The sequence below is a fragment of the Hoplias malabaricus genome, chromosome 18 (assembly GCF_029633855.1).
Source record: "Hoplias malabaricus isolate fHopMal1 chromosome 18, fHopMal1.hap1, whole genome shotgun sequence".
Taxonomy (NCBI): domain Eukaryota; kingdom Metazoa; phylum Chordata; class Actinopteri; order Characiformes; family Erythrinidae; genus Hoplias; species Hoplias malabaricus.
The window spans coordinates 1,171,132-1,188,631 of record NC_089817.1 but is presented as its reverse complement, the minus strand read 5'-3'; the positions used below and the strand labels follow the sequence as shown (position 1 = coordinate 1,188,631).

The window sequence follows — 17,500 nt, the reverse complement described above, 5'->3', positions numbered from 1 at the left end:
GCACTCAAATACGGGAAGAGAGGTGCAGTACAAATACTGTCTGATATAATGTAGCAGAAATGAGTCGAAAACAGGCGTGGCCTAATGGTTAGGAAAGTGGGCTCGGTCACCAGTTTGATTCCCAGAACCAGCAGGAAAAATTAGGGCAGGGTGAATGAGCCCAATGCTCTGGTTGTGTGTGTGTGTGTGTGTGTGTGTGTGTGTTATTTTTTTTCTCACTGATTATTATGTGGCTGAATGCCATCAAATCTTCACAGCAATGTTTAGCCTACACTTAAGATCAGGAGTTTTTACTGTTGAAAATATAATGATGAGCAGCGTCCACAAACTTTGGGACGTCTTGGTGTTGACTCTTGCAGATTATGACGACCTGGTGGTTCCTTTGTGTAAACACTGCCCTGAAGCCCAGGATGCACCGAACAACGCCGGGGTCACTCCCCATGACCTGCTTCAAAAAGTGAGATTTGGACAGGTACGAGACTGCTCCGGAGACACCAGCTGCTGCACTCTGACCTCTACACAGCAGTGAGGAGCGAGGAGCAGAAGCTCTGGTTTTTAGCCGTTTTCACTCTGTTCTCTTTCTTCTCCGTTTTTACTCAGTGCTCTTATTTCTCCGCGCTCGTTGTGTCTGTTTTGCTGAGTTTAACCTCGTCTTTGCGCTCTCACATAAACACGAGTCCAGCGCTGTGATTGGACAGACTCAGACGAGGGGGCGGGGCCAGTCTAAAGCCTCTGCACTTGACGTCAGAAGCGGAGCAGAATCAGAACGACTCGTTTTTAGACTCAGGCGGCACACAGAGAACTGACTGGGGTCTTGTTTCACAGTGTGTGTGTTGGTGGGCTCCAGACTCACACATTAATGTGCAAACACTAAATAAGGGAAATGTTCGTAATATATCCTCTGTAAATGACGTGCATTTTCTCTGAGCTCATTGTATCTAACTGTGTTGTGGTTCTACACAGAGGAGGAGTGACGGAGACGGGCCTCAGAAGACTGACCCTGAGCAGGAGTGGAGAGAGAAGCTGTTTGGCGAATGCCAGGATGAGTTCTCTGAGACATTTGGGCAGTATGATGGTAATCTGACTGTAATTGAGGGCATGTTTGATGAAGACTGTTAGAGAGGCTCTGTTCTGGTTGAACACACTACTCCAGATCTGACCAGTGCATAGTTTAAAGGACATATGCAGACAGTCCTAAGATCACCTTGCTTTAAGCCCTGTGTTAGAGCGGAGTAAATGGGTGTAAAGCCCCCCTGCTATGGGCTTTGGAGCAGAGGAACTGTCAATATGTTCAATGTGTTGAGGCTGCATTTTTGATCCAGAAGAGTAGGTAGCTACCCGTGAATTCCCGACATTTCAGAGAAAGATTTGGGGACAGTGCTGTATTCCAGACGTTACTGTGCCGTTCTCATTGTCCTCTTTTCCAGACGACTTCCTGCGGGACGAAGAAGATGAGGAAGATTTCGGGGACTGGGCGGAGAGGATAAGGCAGGAGTATGCAGCAAAGCAGAAGGCCAGGGCTCAGCGAGGGAGGAGAAAACAGAGGGAGGACAGAGAGGAGGAGGAGAGGAAGAACAAAGAGCTCTACTCCAGGTTGGAGAAGGAGCACAGGGAATACCTGGAGCGAGCGGCTCGCAAAGAGGAGGAAACCCGGAAAGGAAAGAAGAGAAGATATGAGGAACGCTGTGCGGAAACGTTCCAGAGCTCCGCTTCCTCCGCCCCAGAGTCCAGCAGCCTGCTGGGGTACGACGATATCCCCTGGCCGGCTCCCCGCGGCTCTCTGGATGAGATGCTGGCGGTGATGCTGCACGGTGCTGACCGCTCCGATGTTCCCACATTCAGGAAGCTTCTCCGGAAGCAGCAGGCTCTGTGGCATCCGGATAAATTCTCCCAGCGCTGCGGTAGCCGGCTGCAGGAGAGAGACAGACAGAAAATCCTGGACACGGTCACGGCTCTCTCTCAGGAGCTGAACAGACTCGCTCAGAGTCTCCGGTGATGCAGAGTTCTGTGGGGTCTGACTGAGGGGATAATGGTGAGACTTAAAATAAACTGTGAATAAAACAAAAGAGTTTCACAGATTTCCCTAAATATGTTCATAATTTTCCAGTGGCAGTAAACACTCTGTTTTTGTTTTTTAAATTAAATAAATATTAAATGTTCTCCCTGTGTCTGTGTGGGTTTCCTCCGGGTGACTGTCTGTGAGGAGTGTGGTGTGTTCTCTCTGTATCTGTGTGGGTTTCCTCCGGGTGACTGTCTGTGAGGAGTGTGGTGTGTTCTCTCTGTGTCTGCGTGGGTTTCCTCCGGGTGGCTGTCTGTGAGGAGTGTGGTGTGTTCTCCCTGTGTCTGCGTGGGTTTCCTCCGGGTGACTGTCTGTGAGGAGTGTGGTGTGTTCTCTCTGTGGGTGGGTTTCCTCCGGGTGCTCCTGTTTCCTCCCACGCTCCAAAAACATCCGTTGGTAGGTGGATTGGAAGTGTGAATGTGTGTGTCACCCTGTTAAGGACTGGCGCCCCCTCCAGGGTGTACTCCTGCCTTGCGCCCAGTGATTCCGGGTAGGCTCTGGACCCACTGTGACCCTGTACTGGATAAGGGTCACAGACAATGAATGAATGAATGTAACATTATAAAAGCAATTGAAATAAGAACATAAACATACCTTTATTGTTAAAAATATAAAAACATGATTAAACTATAAATAATCAAAGCATTAGAACGTTGCTGAAGTCTAGCTCCTCAGAAAACTGACAATTAATATATGAATACATTATGAAATAGAAAAACGTGTGATAAACCATCAGTAAACTAAAATAGAGCTGTGGAGAGATGAATGCAGGCTGTAGGGTGATATTAAGGTCAGAGCTGCTCAAAGGCACAGGAAGGGCTTCAGTGTAGTTTTGAAGGCTGTAAGTCAAATGTAAAGGCAGTGAAGTGGATCGAGAACAACCCCTTGATGATGTCACCGGGACCTGGTAAAGGACGTGTGAATGTTGTTGTTTAGACAGAAGATGGAAGTGGGTGTGAATTTGCCTGATGCTCTGCAGCTGATTTAAATGCTCTCCGGGTGTGGTCCAGATCTGAAGAGAATCATTTACATCAGGAGCCTTTAACCCTCCATCAGCCAGACCACGCCCCACAGCTGCCGCAGGTCCTGGGTTGGACAGTGGCCTCAGGTGTGAGTGTGTGATGAACTGGGGCTCTGTCCAGGGTGTGTCTCTCCAGACCGACCGATGAATGAATGAATGAATGACATCGTATATCGTCTCCTCTCTCGGCCAAAACCAACCTGCAGAACTGTTAATAATTATAAATATGAATTAAATATTTATTTTGCTGTAATCCATAAACCTTTGGCACAAATTAAAAACAACAACATTTTCAACAGAACCATGAACACTGCACTGAGCTCATGGAGGTGGAGGTAGGGTCTCAGCATCAGTCCCATGCCTTTCCACCATTAAATATTAATCTGAGCCTAAACCTAATCTTAATTAAACTTAATGTGCCACAGAGGTGTCCAGCTTCACACCCTTTAGACAAAGGACAGGCAGATGGTGGGCCTCTGCTTTGTAAGAGAACAGCACAGAATATATTAAAGGATTCTCTGGGTTGCCAGATTGGACACAAATCCTTTATGTCATGGTGAGAGACAGTGAAGAGAAAAACACCCGCGGCTAATTTAAAATCTATGGTTTTAATGAATGCAGTCGGTCCCAGAGGGATTCAGAGGGTGAGGGATGAGTTACAATCTCAGCCACTAAACCCCTGAAATTCATTCATTCATTCATTCATGTGTAACTGGGTCCAGAGCTGCACTGGAAGAGCACAAGTCTGGAGCACACCCTGAACCTGGCACCACTCCATCACAGAGCATCACACACTCACCCTGTCACTCACACAGCCACCAAACCTCCCCTAAAATCAATGTTCATAACGAGAAGAAACACTTTTCTGAAATCTGCAGCTGATCTTTATTAATAAGCAATAATTGATAATGAATGAATAAGGACACATTTTTTTAATTTAAATATGTTGTAGCCCCTTCCCCCGGTTCTAAATAAACACGGAGTGTGTGGTGTAACAGGGAGAATCACTGTCACACGGCTCCAGAGTCCTGGGGGTCGTGGGTTCGAGTCCTGCACCGGGTCACTGCCCCGAGGGGTTCGGTGTGTTCCTCCACAGCGCAGAGTGTGAGTGTGTGGTGCCCTGTGATGGACTGGTGCCTTGGCTACAGATGATGAATGAATCTATGGTTAGATTTAGTTTAGTTAATTGTACTTAATAGCATTGTGCACCAGAAATGCATATAATTTTGAGTTGTATTCAGCATTAAATGAAGTTGCAGACACTTAAAATAACAGTTCATGCGTACTTCTAACATTTGAGTTTATGAACGTAAACATTTTATGGAAACTGAATAACGTTATCACTGGCCCAGGGCGGTACGGTGGCGCAGCAGGTAGGTGTCACAGTCACACAGCTCCAGGGGCCTGAAGATTGTGGGTTTCCTCCGGGTGACTGTCTGTGAGGAGTGTGGTGTGTTCTCTCTGTGTCTGCGTGGGTTTCCTCCGGGTGACTGTCTGTGAGGAGTGTGGTGTGTTCTCCCTGTGTCTGTGTGGGTTTCCTCCGGGTGACTGTCTGTGAGGAGTGTGGTGTGTTCTCCCTGTGTCTGTGTGGGTTTCCTCCGGGTGACTGTCTGTGAGGAGTGTGGTGTGTTCTCTCTGTGTCTGTGTGGGTTTCCTCCGGGTGACTGTCTGTGAGGAGTGTGGTGTGTTCTCTCTGTGTCTGTGTGGGTTTCCTCCGGGTGACTGTCTGTGAGGAGTGTGGTGTGTTCTCCCTGTGTCTGCGTGGGTTTCCTCCGGGTGACTGTCTGTGAGGAGTGTGGTGTGTTCTCTCTGTGTCTGCGTGGGTTTCCTCCGGGTGACTGTCTGTGAGGAGTGTGGTGTGTTCTCCCTGTATCTGTGTGGGTTTCCTCCGGGTGCTCAGGCTTCCACCCATAGTCAAAAATCACACGGTAATGGGTGTATTGGCGATTCAAAAGTGTCCGTAAGTGTGTGTGTGTGTTCCCCTGTGAAGGACTGGCGCCCCCTCCAGGGTGTATTCCCGCCTTGCGCCCAATGATTCCAGGTAGGCTCTGGACCCACCGTGACCCTGAACTGGATAAGGGTTACAGATAATGAATGAATGAATGAAAACTGGCCCAGACCCGTGTGAGGTATTAGTCTCGTGTTTATAACAGTGTTATACATCACATCCTGTGAGACGTCTGGTTCCTATCACCACCGCTGTGACCAGCACATCCCCTCAGGACACATCTAGTCTCTCTGCAACACATCACTCCACATCTGCTTCCACTGAATCACTTTATGAGCATCTTAATCGTTTAATCCTCTGAAATTCAGGGAGATTAGTGGAGTTTCCCTTAAAAAAACTTTTTTTTACCTTCCTGTTTTAACTGGAGGGATTTTAAAGGGAACAATGAAAATTAGCACAAGGCTAAAAACACGAGGTTTTGTTTTTTAACAGTTTAATATTAAAGTGTTTATTAAATCTGACAGATTTCTGCTGTTTTGAAATCATGCGCTTTCACTCCCTCTAAGAGGGATATTGTTATACCTGGCAACCCGAGCAGCCAGCGGACGGCGGCGGCGGGGCTAGCGTTTCTGCTGGGGATGTTTTTATATTTCGCCGTGTTTTATTGACGATATCCACCGTGCTTCGTGGGGCAGGACCCGGGCCCTCTCCTGGCGGGTTAGAGGCGGTGGTTCTGGGCACGCTGTGGCTGCATTTCTCTCGATGGTCCATGGCTGCAGAGTGGCTCCAGCCTCCTATTGATTCCCATTAGGAGCAGCTAAGTGCTGCTAGCCGCAGAGACGCGCTGCTGTGCAGTGTGTTACATGCTGTTATACGGATTGTGTCCGTTTAAAGAGCGTATCAGTGGGTTCTAACGTAAGCAGCATGAAGTAGGGCGCTGTTCTAGGAGCCGTGGAATCTGCAGTCCGGGGAAATCACATGGGTTTGTGTGTGAGAGGCGGCCGGTGTCGTTAGGTGTTCGTTTGTTTGTTTGTTTGTTTGTTTGTTTGTTGTTTACTGCGGGATTTGGGGCAATGATGTGCGCCAGTTTCAGGAGTGAGGAGATGTGCCTGGCGCAGTTATTCCTGCAGTCCGGATCTGCCTATGACTGCATCAGTGAACTGGGAGAAATGGGACTGGTGGAGTTCAGAGATGTGAGTATAATACTGATGTTAAACTGATGCAGATACAGATACTGCAACTGAAGCTGATGTTGAAACTGATGCTGATGCTGATGTTACAGCTGAAGCAGACTGATGTGGTACTGATGCTGATGTTACAGCTGAAGCAGACTGATGTGGTACTGATGCTGATGTTACAGCTGAAGCAGACTGATGTGGTACTGATGCTGATGTTACAGCTGAAGCAGACTGATGTGGTACTGATGCTGATGTTACAACTGAAGCAGACTGATGTGATACTGATGCTGATGTTACAGCTGAAGCAGACTGATGTGGTACTGATGCTGATGTTACAGCTGAAGCAGACTGATGTGGTACTGATGCTGATGTTACAGCTGAAGCAGACTGATGTGGTACTGATGCTGATGTTACAGCTGAAGCAGACTGATGTGGTACTGATGCTGATGTTACAGCTGAAGCAGACTGATGTGGTACTGATGCTGATGTTACAGCTGAAGCAGACTGATGTGATACTGATGCTGATGTTACAGCTGAAGCAGACTGATCTGGTACTGATGCTGATGTTACAGCTGAAGCAGACTGATGTGGTACTGATGCTGATGTTACAGCTGAAGCAGACTGATGTGGTACTGATGCTGATGTTACAGCTGAAGCAGACTGATGTGATACTGATGCTGATGTTACAGCTGAAGCAGACTGATGTGGTACTGATTCTGATGTTACAGCTGAAGCAGACTGATGTGGTACTGATGCTGATGTTACAGCTGAAGCAGACTGATGTGGTACTGATGCTGATGTTACAGCTGAAGCAGACTGATGTGGTACTGATGCTGATGTTACAGCTGAAGCAGACTGATGTGGTACTGATGCTGATGTTACAGCTGAAGCAGACTGATGTGATACTGATGCTGATGTTACAGCTGAAGCAGACTGATGTGGTACTGATGCTGATGTTACAGCTGAAGCAGACTGATGTGGTACTGATGCTGATGTTACAGCTGAAGCAGACTGATGTGGTACTGATGCTGATGTTAAAATCGGTACTGAGGGTATCGTTCTAATAATAGTCACTGGTTTTTACGTAGTGTTTTATATACGATCTTCACTTTTTTACTCTAAAACTATAAAACTGTACATTAAACAATAGAAATTACTCCGACTTTCAATGATCTTTGAACCACAGTCCAGTTACGGTCTCATTTCTGTGCTCTACTGTAAATCCACTGTCATATATTCACTGTACGTCCAGGACGTAATATTCCCTCACTCCATTAATTCAGCGTGAGTAAAAATACCTGTTTTTCAGCACATAATTCATTATCCATTTTTATTGTACTGTTGGGGTGGGTACCACTTTCAGCTCTGGGTTCTTCTCAGCTGATTGGTGTCTTAAAGCTGGGACTGTTGTTTCTGTAAAGCTACACCAGTTGAAGAAAGAGCTAAACAAATTTCACTGAACTGAATGGAAGCAGAGGCAGCAGGTGCAGGGTCAGAGGGTCTTGGGTTCAAACCCCAGCTCCTGTCACTGTCTGCATGAGTATGATTAGGGTGTGTTCTCCCTGTGTCTGAGAGGGTATTCTCTGGGCGCCCCAGTTTCCTTCCACAGTGCAAACCCATGTTTATTGGTGCACTGGCTGGGGGAAATTGCTCAAATGTGTGAGAGGATGAAGCCATTATAGAAGATGAATGAATTAATGAATTGAATCAAGAACTGTCACCTAAAGCCTCATGAACTTTCACCTAAAGACAGTTATTGGAAAAGCATCATTATGTCACCTGAGCTGGAAATTTGTTTCCAATAATGGGTTAAATCTACGTGCTGACGTTAAAATGATGCTGAAGCTGATGGAGCCGATGTTGATACTGATGATGAAGATGGTGCTGATGCTGGTGCTGAAGCTGATGTGCCTGAGGATGATGCTGGTGCTGAAGCTGATGGTGCTGAAGCTGATGGGCCTGATGATGATGCTGGTGCTGAAGCTGATGGTGCTGAAGCTGATGTGCATGAGGATGATGCTGGTGCTGAAGCTGATGGTGCTGAAGCTGATGGGTCTGAGGATAATGCTGAGGTTTAGACTGATGCTGGTGCTGAAGCTGATGTGCCTGAGGATGATGCTGGGGCTGAAGCTGATGGGCCTGAGGATGATGCTGGGGCTGAAGCTGATGGGCCTGAGGATGATGCTGAGGTTGAGACTGATGCTGGTGCTGAAGCTGATGGGCCTGAGGATGATGCTGGTGCTGAAGCCGATGGGGCTGAAGCTGATGTGCCTGAGGATGATGCTGGTGCTGAAGCTGATTGTGCTGAAGCTGATGGGCCTGAGGATGATGCTGAGGTTTAGACTGATGCTGGTGCTGAAGCTGATGTGCCTGAGGATGATGCTGGTGCTGAAGCTGATGGTGCTGAAGCTGATGGGCCTGAGGATGATGCTGGTGCTGAAGCTGATTGTGCTGAAGCTGATGGCCCTGAGGATGATGCTGAGGTTTAGACTGATGCTGGTGCTGAAGCTGATGTGCCTGAGGATGATGCTGGTGCTGAAGCTGATGGTGCTGAAGCTGATGGGCCTGAGGATGATGCTGGTGCTGAAGCTGATTGTGCTGAAGCTGATGGGCCTGAGGATGATGCTGAGGTTTAGACTGATGCTGGTGCTGAAGCTGATGGTGCTGAAGCTGATGTGCCTGAGGATGATGCTGGTGCTGAAGCTGATGGTGCTTAAGCTGATGGGCCTGAGGATGATGCTGGTGCTGAAGCTGATGGGCCTGAGGATGATGCTGAGGTTTAGACTGATGCTGGTGCTGAAGCTGATGTGCCTGAGGATGATGCTGGTGCTGAAGCTGATGTGCCTGAGGATGATGCTGGTGCTGAAGCTGATGGGCCTGAGGATGATGCTGGTGCTGAAGCTGATGGTGCTGAAGCTGATGGGGCTGAGATTGATGCTGAGGCTGTGTTCTATCTACAAAAGACAAATCACAGAAATGTGCATTCTCTCAGCACACCCCAGTCCCAACCCTCAGCTGCAATTTCATCTTGTTTCCACTGATAGTTTATTTCACTTTATTGTAGTTGTTGCTAATAATAAACTGCGATTGGTTTATTATCACTGTGTCATAAGTAAACGTTATTCTGTCTTTTGGGTCGTCTGTGTAAGAACAGCGTGTGGGCTCCAGTGCTGAGGGACAGTGGCTGCTGTATGTCAGGAAGGTTAATGTGGCATTGAGAGCAGAGTGAATTGGATCAATTGATCTGTAAATGTGTCACAAATCCGCTTAAAAGCCCACTGTTTTCGAGCCTGCCGCCGGCTCTTTTGGCACACATTTAGCCCCTCTTTATACTTCCTGTGTAAGTCACAGTGTGTGTGTGTGTGTGTGTGTGTGGGTGTGTGTGTTTGAAATCACCCACTGCAGCAGAAAGCTAGTGGATGACAGTGAGCCTGAAATAGAGACTAGGAACTGAGTGAACTCACACACAGCAGATTCTCCAGTGTTTAAATCAACACTATTACTGTTACTAGTGTTAACTGAGAGTGTTCAATTATGGCACTAACAGTGTTCATTTAACAGTAATGGTGTTGATTTAAAGACACATTTATAGCATCGATAGCACACAGGGGAATCCCACCACTTTTTCAAATTTTATACTTTGTTTAGACTTTTCTCCAGGTGCTGAATGACAGCTGATGTGTCCAGGTGCACAGCACAAATACAGCATTTTGTTCCCTTCTTCACCAATAGCAGTGATATCTTTAGCCCCCGTCTGTAGAGCTTTAAATGGAACGGTGAGGAGTAAAATAGATGGTGGGGAATCATTCTGTATTAACATATCCAGCATCAACCTCTCCACTGAATTGGAATTGAAATGGGTTTTAGGTCAAAGGCAAAATTAAAACATTATAGAACAGTGTCTCAGGGGTTTTTCTGTGAGGGACTTTCAGACCACAACAGTTCCATTTCACACCAGGCTGGACCCACGGTGACCTTGTTTACATTTCAGATCCTTTCCTTTTAACTGAATTTCCTTGTAATGTTGAAGCTCTGAGTTCTTTACCTCGTGTTTAATTGATAAAGGGGACGATCCTCTGAGCAGCTCTTGGTCTGTGTTTTGTTTGTTGCTGATGGTTCACAAAGAAGCGAAAGGTAAAGTCTCCGGCCGTTTGCTGTAGAGTGAAGCCGCTGTGGGACTGAGGTGTGCTGCTGTGGACTGTGATGTTCGTGTCTGTGAGATATTGATTAAAGTGTAAAAGTCTCAGACTGGAGGCGTGAGGTGACAGCTGATTTTTAAATTTTTTTTTTTTCAGCTCAACCCCAGCGTCAGCGCCTTCCAGCGCCGCTTCGTCAGCGAGATCAAGAGGTGTGAGGAGATGGAGAGGATTCTAGGTGAGCGGGATCTTTTCACACCACCAGCGTTTTCCTTGATGCAGTAAGACACAGAGATGATTATAAACACAACTGTTGGACAATGGACGATACGACCCCAACATTTATATCACAATCAAGATCTAACTCGGGTCGATACAATATGATTCTGATATCAATATGAACAACATAACAGTGACAGAAAAACAGACAGGAATGAGGAGGAAACATGACATCACCATCAAACATAAACCTCTTGGCTTTGTCAATATTTCTTTCATTCATTCATTGTCTGTAACCCTTATCCAGTTCAGGGTGGAGGTGGGTTCAGAGCCTACCTGGAATCACTGGGCACAAGGAAGTAACACACCCTGGAGGGGGCGCAACACACACTCACACATTCACTCACACACTCACACCTACGGACACTTTTGAGTCACCAATCCATCTACCAACGTGTGTTTTTGGAGCGTGGGAGGAAACCGGAGCACCCGGAGGAAACCCACGCTGACACAGGGAGAACACACCACACTCCTCACAGACAGTCACCCGGAGGAAACCCACGCAGACACAGGGAGAACACACCACACTCCTCACAGACAGTCACCCGGAGGAAACCCACGCAGACACAGGGAGAACACACCACACTCCTCACAGACAGTCACCCGGAGGAAACCCACGCTGACACAGGGAGAACACACCACACTCCTCACAGACAGTCACCCGGAGCGGGACTCGAACCCACAACCTCCAGGACCCTGAAGACCAGGAACCCTGAGCTAATAACAATAGAGACCTAGATCTTTTAGAAAATAAACAGCGCCCTCTAATGACCCTCAGTCAGTGACAGAAGCTGTAAATAAAGTGTACTGAAAGTCATCATTGTTTTTGAAGCATTTTATATAGCGATGTGTGTATATATAGAACTACTGTTCATTCCTGCAGTCAGTTCAAACTCTTTAGACCTTCCCCTAAAAAAGAGGGTCTTCTGAAGCTGTAGAGAGGAAAGTTTGTGCTCTGTTTAGATCTGAAAGTCAGTGTTATTTTGCGAGCAGACGTTGTTCTGAATTTAGCTCATTTGAAGACGAATATGCAAATGAACCCTGAAATGTTGTGAGGATATATTTAACTGCACTGCTTACGTAAGCACTTTTTACTAAGAGGACAAAATACAGAACACATCATAAACTCCGTCAGCCAGAACACTGAAGCCAGCTACACTCACAGTTTCTGCACTCGCTGTCCATTCTCTCAGCTCCACTGACCCCACAGGAGCAGCGTAGGCCGTCTGCCGCGCTGCATATATTTTTAGCTCCTTTCATCCTGCTCTCCAATGCTCAGGTGGTGGATCATTCTCAGCGCTGCAGTGACACTGACGTGGTGGTGGTGTGTTAGTGTGTGTTGTGCTGGTGTAGGTAGTTGTAATGTTATGGCTAAGCTGCATGTATTAACAGGTTTCTCCCTAGAGTCATTAGCTAAGTCACTAAATCACCAGCGAGACCTTCCCCAGACACACAGTGCTGCCTCTGAGAGGGGAGAAGCTCAACATGCTTGGAGGAGAACATTAACTGTCAGGTTGATTACATCAGCTGTGTGCTAGAGGAGAGCACCAGAAACACACAAACACTCCTACTACACAACAGCACTCACTCACACACACACACACACACACACTCACACACACACACTCACACACACACACACACATACACTCACACAGACAGAGAGAGAGAGAGAGAGGGAGAGAGAGAGAGAGAGACAGAGAGAGAGAGAGAGAGAGACAGAGACAGAGAGAGAGAGAGACAGAGAGAGAGAGAGAGAGAGACAGTTACGACCCACTGCCTATTGACATCTATTATAAATGTGTTATGAAACATTGGGTTTTATTTTTTAGTGACTACAGGGAAAAGAGTTGAATTTTCTGTCCGTGGAAATAAATTATAATCTGCAGCTGTGGTAGCATTCATCCACTAACAACTGATTAGGGATGAAGTATGGTTCTGCATTGGTTCATAGTCGTGGCCTGCAGTTCTACTGCTTTGAATATTTCATTCTTTCAACACAATATTACCAAACTCCTCCAGCTTATTCTTTCTTTATCAGACACACTGGCGTCTCACTGAAACAGCCTGGAGATCTGTTGATGTAAGGATCTGTGTGTGTGTGTGTGTGTGTGTGTGTGTGTGTTTTATTGCAGGTTATCTGCTGAGAGAAATCCGGAAGGCAAACATGGCCGTTCCAGAGCCAGAGGTCAGCCCTGCAGCTCCTGCTCCGAAACACGTCCTGGAGATCATGGTACACTGCTGCTCTAATTCTGAATTCTGTGGGGAACAAACATAGCAACACCCATCTGCTGTGGGGTTTACAGTAACAACTGCCAGACTTACGTTATAAAGAAATCCCTCATTGAGTGCATGTCCACTGTAATGTGTGAATCTGGAGGTCACCAACCCACACACTGTGAAACAAGACCCCAGTCAGTTTTCTGTGCGCCGCCTGAGTCAGAAACACGGGATAAAACGAGTCGTTCTGATTCTGCTCCGCTTCTGACGTCAAGTGCAGAGACTTTAGAATGGCCCCGCCCCCTCGTCTGAGTCTGTCCAATCACAGCGCTGGACCCGTGTTTATGTGAGAGCGCAAAGACGAGGTTAAACTCAGTAAAACAGACACAACGAGCGCGGAGAAATAAGAGCACTGAGTAAAAACGGAGAAGAAAGAGAACAGAGTGAAAACGGCTAAAAACCAGAGCTTCTGCTCCTCGCTCCTCACTGCTGTGCGCTCGGGGTCGGGGTGAACAGCGAGCGGCTCATTATCATTTAAAGGAACAGGTGCTGAAAGCGGGCGTTCTGAACAGGGGCTGTTTACACAGGGGGAGAACACTGCTGTGGGGCTCGTGGGGTTTGGACCAAAGCAGGTCACAGACGTTTCATTAAGAAACAGAACTGTGTTCCTCTGTGGAGACGAGGGGAGAGTGTGGCACCTTTAAATATTAAACTATAACAGCAGTGTTGATGATTCCTGAGAAAACTCTTGAACATCTTGTAGTCCTCAGTGTTTGGAGACGGCTGCGTGGACACACACCGCGTGATAAACGCATGTATGTTTTGGTTTGATGGTGCTGGCCATATGTCGCCTGGTTTGGGGAAATTGAGCGTGTAGGAGAGAGACCCCAGGGGCTGAGTTGTGTGGTGTAATGGAGCGTAGCACATATGGCCTGAGGTCAGTCACAGAATTGATTGTGTGTGGTGGGTTAAAAACGTGTGTGTGGGTGCCTCATAACTTTCACAGACATTTAAATATCAGTAAGTCTTTTTATATGTGAAAAGGATGACTTTATAATGGAGCTCTATCACTCCAGAGAATACAGTCCCACTGCTCCACAGTCAAACGCTGGGGATTTACAGCCCTCCAGCCCACGCTTGGCATTGGGCATGATGACTTTACGCTCATGTGCAGCTGCTCCTTCAGTTCAGTGACTGTAAGTGGTGTCTGTAAACATCTGGAGGCACGAGCGGTCGATTTGGACCGGTGTTCGGATCTTGAAGGGTGCCTTCTTCTGTTTCTAGGAGCAGCTCCAGCGTCTGGAGGTGGAGCTCAGCGAAGTGGCGAAGAACAAAGAGAAGCTCCAGCGCAACCTTCTGGAGCTCACCGAGTACACGCACATGCTGCGGATCACACGCACCTTCATGCACAGCCGCTCCCGGGTGAGCGCCCCTCCTGCTGCACCACACGCCACATCCGCATCGATTTATGGGGTTTCTGGATGTTCTTCTGCATCCTCCAGTGTTTATCCAAGTCTAACTCACTGGAGCAGCCTCTGTACGGGGTTCTGGAGCTACACTTCCTCCATCAGCACACTGTCCCACTCACAGAGGAGAGAAATGATAATCACTTATAATTTAATACAGTGAAAGCTTCATGAGGATTGTACAGTAATTTCAGAAACGATGGCGGAGTGGAGCAGTCCTGTTTAATGCGGGGGTCAACAATTAATTTGTTTGTTAATGACTCACTGTGAGGAAACACTCAGTTAATCCTAACTTTTATTACAGTGGATAACTGATAGAATGCGCTCTATGACAGAGTTGGACCAGAATCTCACTCTAAAACATCTATAATGTGTGATATTTAAGAACCCTTTTTGCTCTGAACTGGGTCAGAACTCTCAAGCATTAGTATATTTTACTGAACAGTTCTGAATACGGAGCGGGACTCAAACCCACAACCTCCAGGACCCTGGAGCTGTGACATAGACACCACCTGCTGCTCCACGGTGCCGCCCCTTTAATAAACACTGTTGTTGTTTTTATTTAAATACATACACAGACATCAGAGGGTTAAAGAATATATTCAGGTGCCGGACTCTCTTTGGATGACTGATGTCAAACAGTATTTCTGTTGTTGAATAGTTGTTCTATTGTGTGTGTGTGTGTGTGTGTGTGTGTGTGTGGGTGTGGGTGTGGGGGGGTGTGGGTGGGTGTGTGTGGGTGTGGGTGTGGGTGGGTGGGTGGGGGTGTGGGTGTATGTGTGTGTGTGTGGGTGTGTGTGGGGGGGGGTGTGGGTGGGTGTGTGTGGGTGTGGGTGTATGTGTGTGTGTGTGGGTGGGTGGGTGTGGGGGTGTGGGGGTGTGTGTGGGGGTGTGTGGGGGGGGGTGGGGGTGTGTGTGTGGGTGTGTGTGGGGGTGGGTGTGTGTGTGTGTGTGTGTGTGTGTGTGTGTGTGTGTGTGTGTGTGTTCAGCATGAGGCTTTGGGCCCACAGTATGAGGAGTTTCCGTCACTGGAGGCAGAGTCTGTAGCAGGTTGCACTGGGATGCAGCGACTGGGAGCCAAACTGGGGTGAGTCTTACACACACACACCCTCCCTACACACACCCCCTTTAAAACTATACACAATTTTAAGAGTCTTCTGAATGGGGCAGTCGTCTAAGTGTTGACCCTCTCATTGGAAATTGAACTTCTTTCTGGACTTTGCTGGAGATGCCCTTCCTCTTAGGTGAGAGATTTTACCTGTGTGACCCATTCTCACCTCTGAAAGTGTGTGTGTGTGTGTGTGTGTGTGTGCAGGTTTATCTCAGGGCTGATTCAGAGGGTGAAGATGGAGGCTTTTGAGCGAATGCTGTGGCGAGTGTGTAAGGGGTACACCATCCTCAGCTACGCTGAAGTGGACGAGAGTCTGGCCGACCTGGACACCGTGAGTGACTACTTTCACACACACACACACACACCCCAACTCTCTCAGGGCCAAACACAGATACAGAAATAGAGTCCAGCTGTGTGTGGCTTGAATGAATGTCCTGAAGACGCTCTCCAGTTCTTAAACATCGTCCAACACAGTTGTTTAATAAATTAATAAATCATAAAGGTAAAAATATAAGGTTTATTTCATGGTAGACTTCCACCACCAGTCGAATCTCAGTGGATAAAACCATGCCCCAACCTTTAACCTCTCAGAGCAGACCACAGTCCTGTTTCACTTGGAAGTACATCACAGTGTTAAAGGAAAAGGCGTTCTGACGTGTTTCACACTGACTTTATGCAGCGCTGTGTGCTGATGACGACATGAGGTTTGTTCAGTGGAATGTAAGGATCTATATGGAACATTCCCTGCTGGGTTTTTTTTGCCAAGCTGTTTATCTTTTAAAAAAACACATGAATAAAACATAAACTCAGTGGCTCATAGTCCATGTTCCTGCTGTCACTGTCACTGTTGTTTATAGTTCACTTTCAAATCTGTTGGCAGCTTGTGTCTCAGTTGAATGTGACGCCTCTGTGCTGTCAGGGCGCGCAGGCAGCGTGATCTTTTAATCTCAATGCTTTCTTTGTGTGTGTTTTTTCATTTTCCTGCAGGGGGAGATCAGTAAGAACGTCGTTTTCCTCATCTCTTTCTGGGGCGACCAGATCGGACAGAAGGTCCAAAAAATCTGTGACTGGTGAGCAGTGAAAGGACGGTCGTTCTCAGGTCTCACAGCGGGTCGGTGTTGGTCTGAGCCGGATTAGTCAGCACCACAGTGAGATCCAGTGGTGCCCCTGGGTTTTAGATTTATGATCCCTCTTCCATACAAACTCTGGAAATCCTATAACCCTATAATTATTAACCCTGTCTTCATCACACACACACACACACACACACTCCATCAACAGAACGTACAAGGATCACCACAGCCACGGTTTATAACTCAAACCTGGTGTATGTTCATCTGAAGTTCCTGTGTCATTCTTCTTCACCGTACACCATTCCTACGCTGGTAAATGTTTGGTTTCTTCTCTTTCTTTGTGTGTGTGTGTGTGTGTGTTTTAGTTACCACTGTCATCTCTACCCTCACCCAGAGAGTGATGAAGAGCGAGCAGATGTAATGGAGAGTCTGAGGACTCGAATCCAGGACCTCAACAATGTACACACCTTTACTCCTTACTCCACAAGTCTAAAACACCCTTAAAAACATGATGACTGCTGTTACACAGGGGCTTTAATGTGTCCAGTGTTCACTCTGTTCTCATGACATTTGAATTCTTCACACTTTAGAGATGGTGTTTACCCGCAGACAATAATGTGTGTGTGTGTGTGTGTGTGTGTGTGTGTGTGTGTTATAGGTTCTCCACCGAACTGAGGAGTACCTGAAGCAGGTTCTTCATAAAGCCTCAGAGTCTGCTCACTCATGGGTTCTTCAAGTGAAGAAGATGAAGGCCATTTATCACATCCTCAACCTCTGCAGCTTCGACGTCACCAATAAATGCCTCATCGCTGAGGTGTGGTGTCCCGTCAGTGACCTGGCCAACCTGAGGAGGGCGCTAGAGGAGGGCTCGGTGAGTGGACCCCCAACCCTGGAAGGATGCAGCATTGCTCTGTTGTGTGAATTCTGGAACTCTCTGTTTTCTGTTTATAGAAGTCTGTCTTTTACTGCCATTAACAGGGAGTTCCTCACATTTCTGTTTGATTTAAGG

The 17,500-nt window shown here is 47.2% G+C and overlaps 2 protein-coding genes across 5 annotated transcripts in view; both read left to right on the top strand.

The window, feature by feature from the left end:
• nfkbil1 (nuclear factor of kappa light polypeptide gene enhancer in B-cells inhibitor-like 1) overlaps nucleotides 1–2,115 on the top strand; it is a 3,318-nt gene extending 1,203 nt beyond the window's left edge. For all 3 annotated transcript variants that reach the window (XM_066651336.1, XM_066651337.1, XM_066651338.1), the window contains exons 2-5: nucleotides 1–22; nucleotides 360–472; nucleotides 964–1,075; nucleotides 1,428–2,115. The exon at nucleotides 1–22 is cut by the window's left edge and continues 268 nt beyond it. In XM_066651336.1, coding sequence (XP_066507433.1) covers nucleotides 1–22; nucleotides 360–472; nucleotides 964–1,075; nucleotides 1,428–1,996 — 816 coding nt within the window. In that variant the 3' untranslated portion in view covers nucleotides 1,997–2,115. The remainder of the gene's footprint in view (nucleotides 23–359; nucleotides 473–963; nucleotides 1,076–1,427) is intronic.
• Nucleotides 2,116–5,623: 3,508 nt separating this feature from the next.
• The window catches only part of atp6v0a2a (ATPase H+ transporting V0 subunit a2a), a 28,833-nt gene continuing 16,956 nt past the window's right edge, over nucleotides 5,624–17,500 (top strand). For both annotated transcript variants that reach the window (XM_066651247.1, XM_066651246.1), the window contains exons 1-9: nucleotides 5,624–6,221; nucleotides 10,502–10,580; nucleotides 12,757–12,854; nucleotides 14,126–14,263; nucleotides 15,297–15,394; nucleotides 15,623–15,749; nucleotides 16,406–16,488; nucleotides 16,857–16,950; nucleotides 17,150–17,362. In XM_066651247.1, the coding sequence (XP_066507344.1) occupies nucleotides 6,102–6,221; nucleotides 10,502–10,580; nucleotides 12,757–12,854; nucleotides 14,126–14,263; nucleotides 15,297–15,394; nucleotides 15,623–15,749; nucleotides 16,406–16,488; nucleotides 16,857–16,950; nucleotides 17,150–17,362 (1,050 nt within the window). In that variant the 5' untranslated portion in view covers nucleotides 5,624–6,101. The remainder of the gene's footprint in view (nucleotides 6,222–10,501; nucleotides 10,581–12,756; nucleotides 12,855–14,125; nucleotides 14,264–15,296; nucleotides 15,395–15,622; nucleotides 15,750–16,405; nucleotides 16,489–16,856; nucleotides 16,951–17,149; nucleotides 17,363–17,500) is intronic.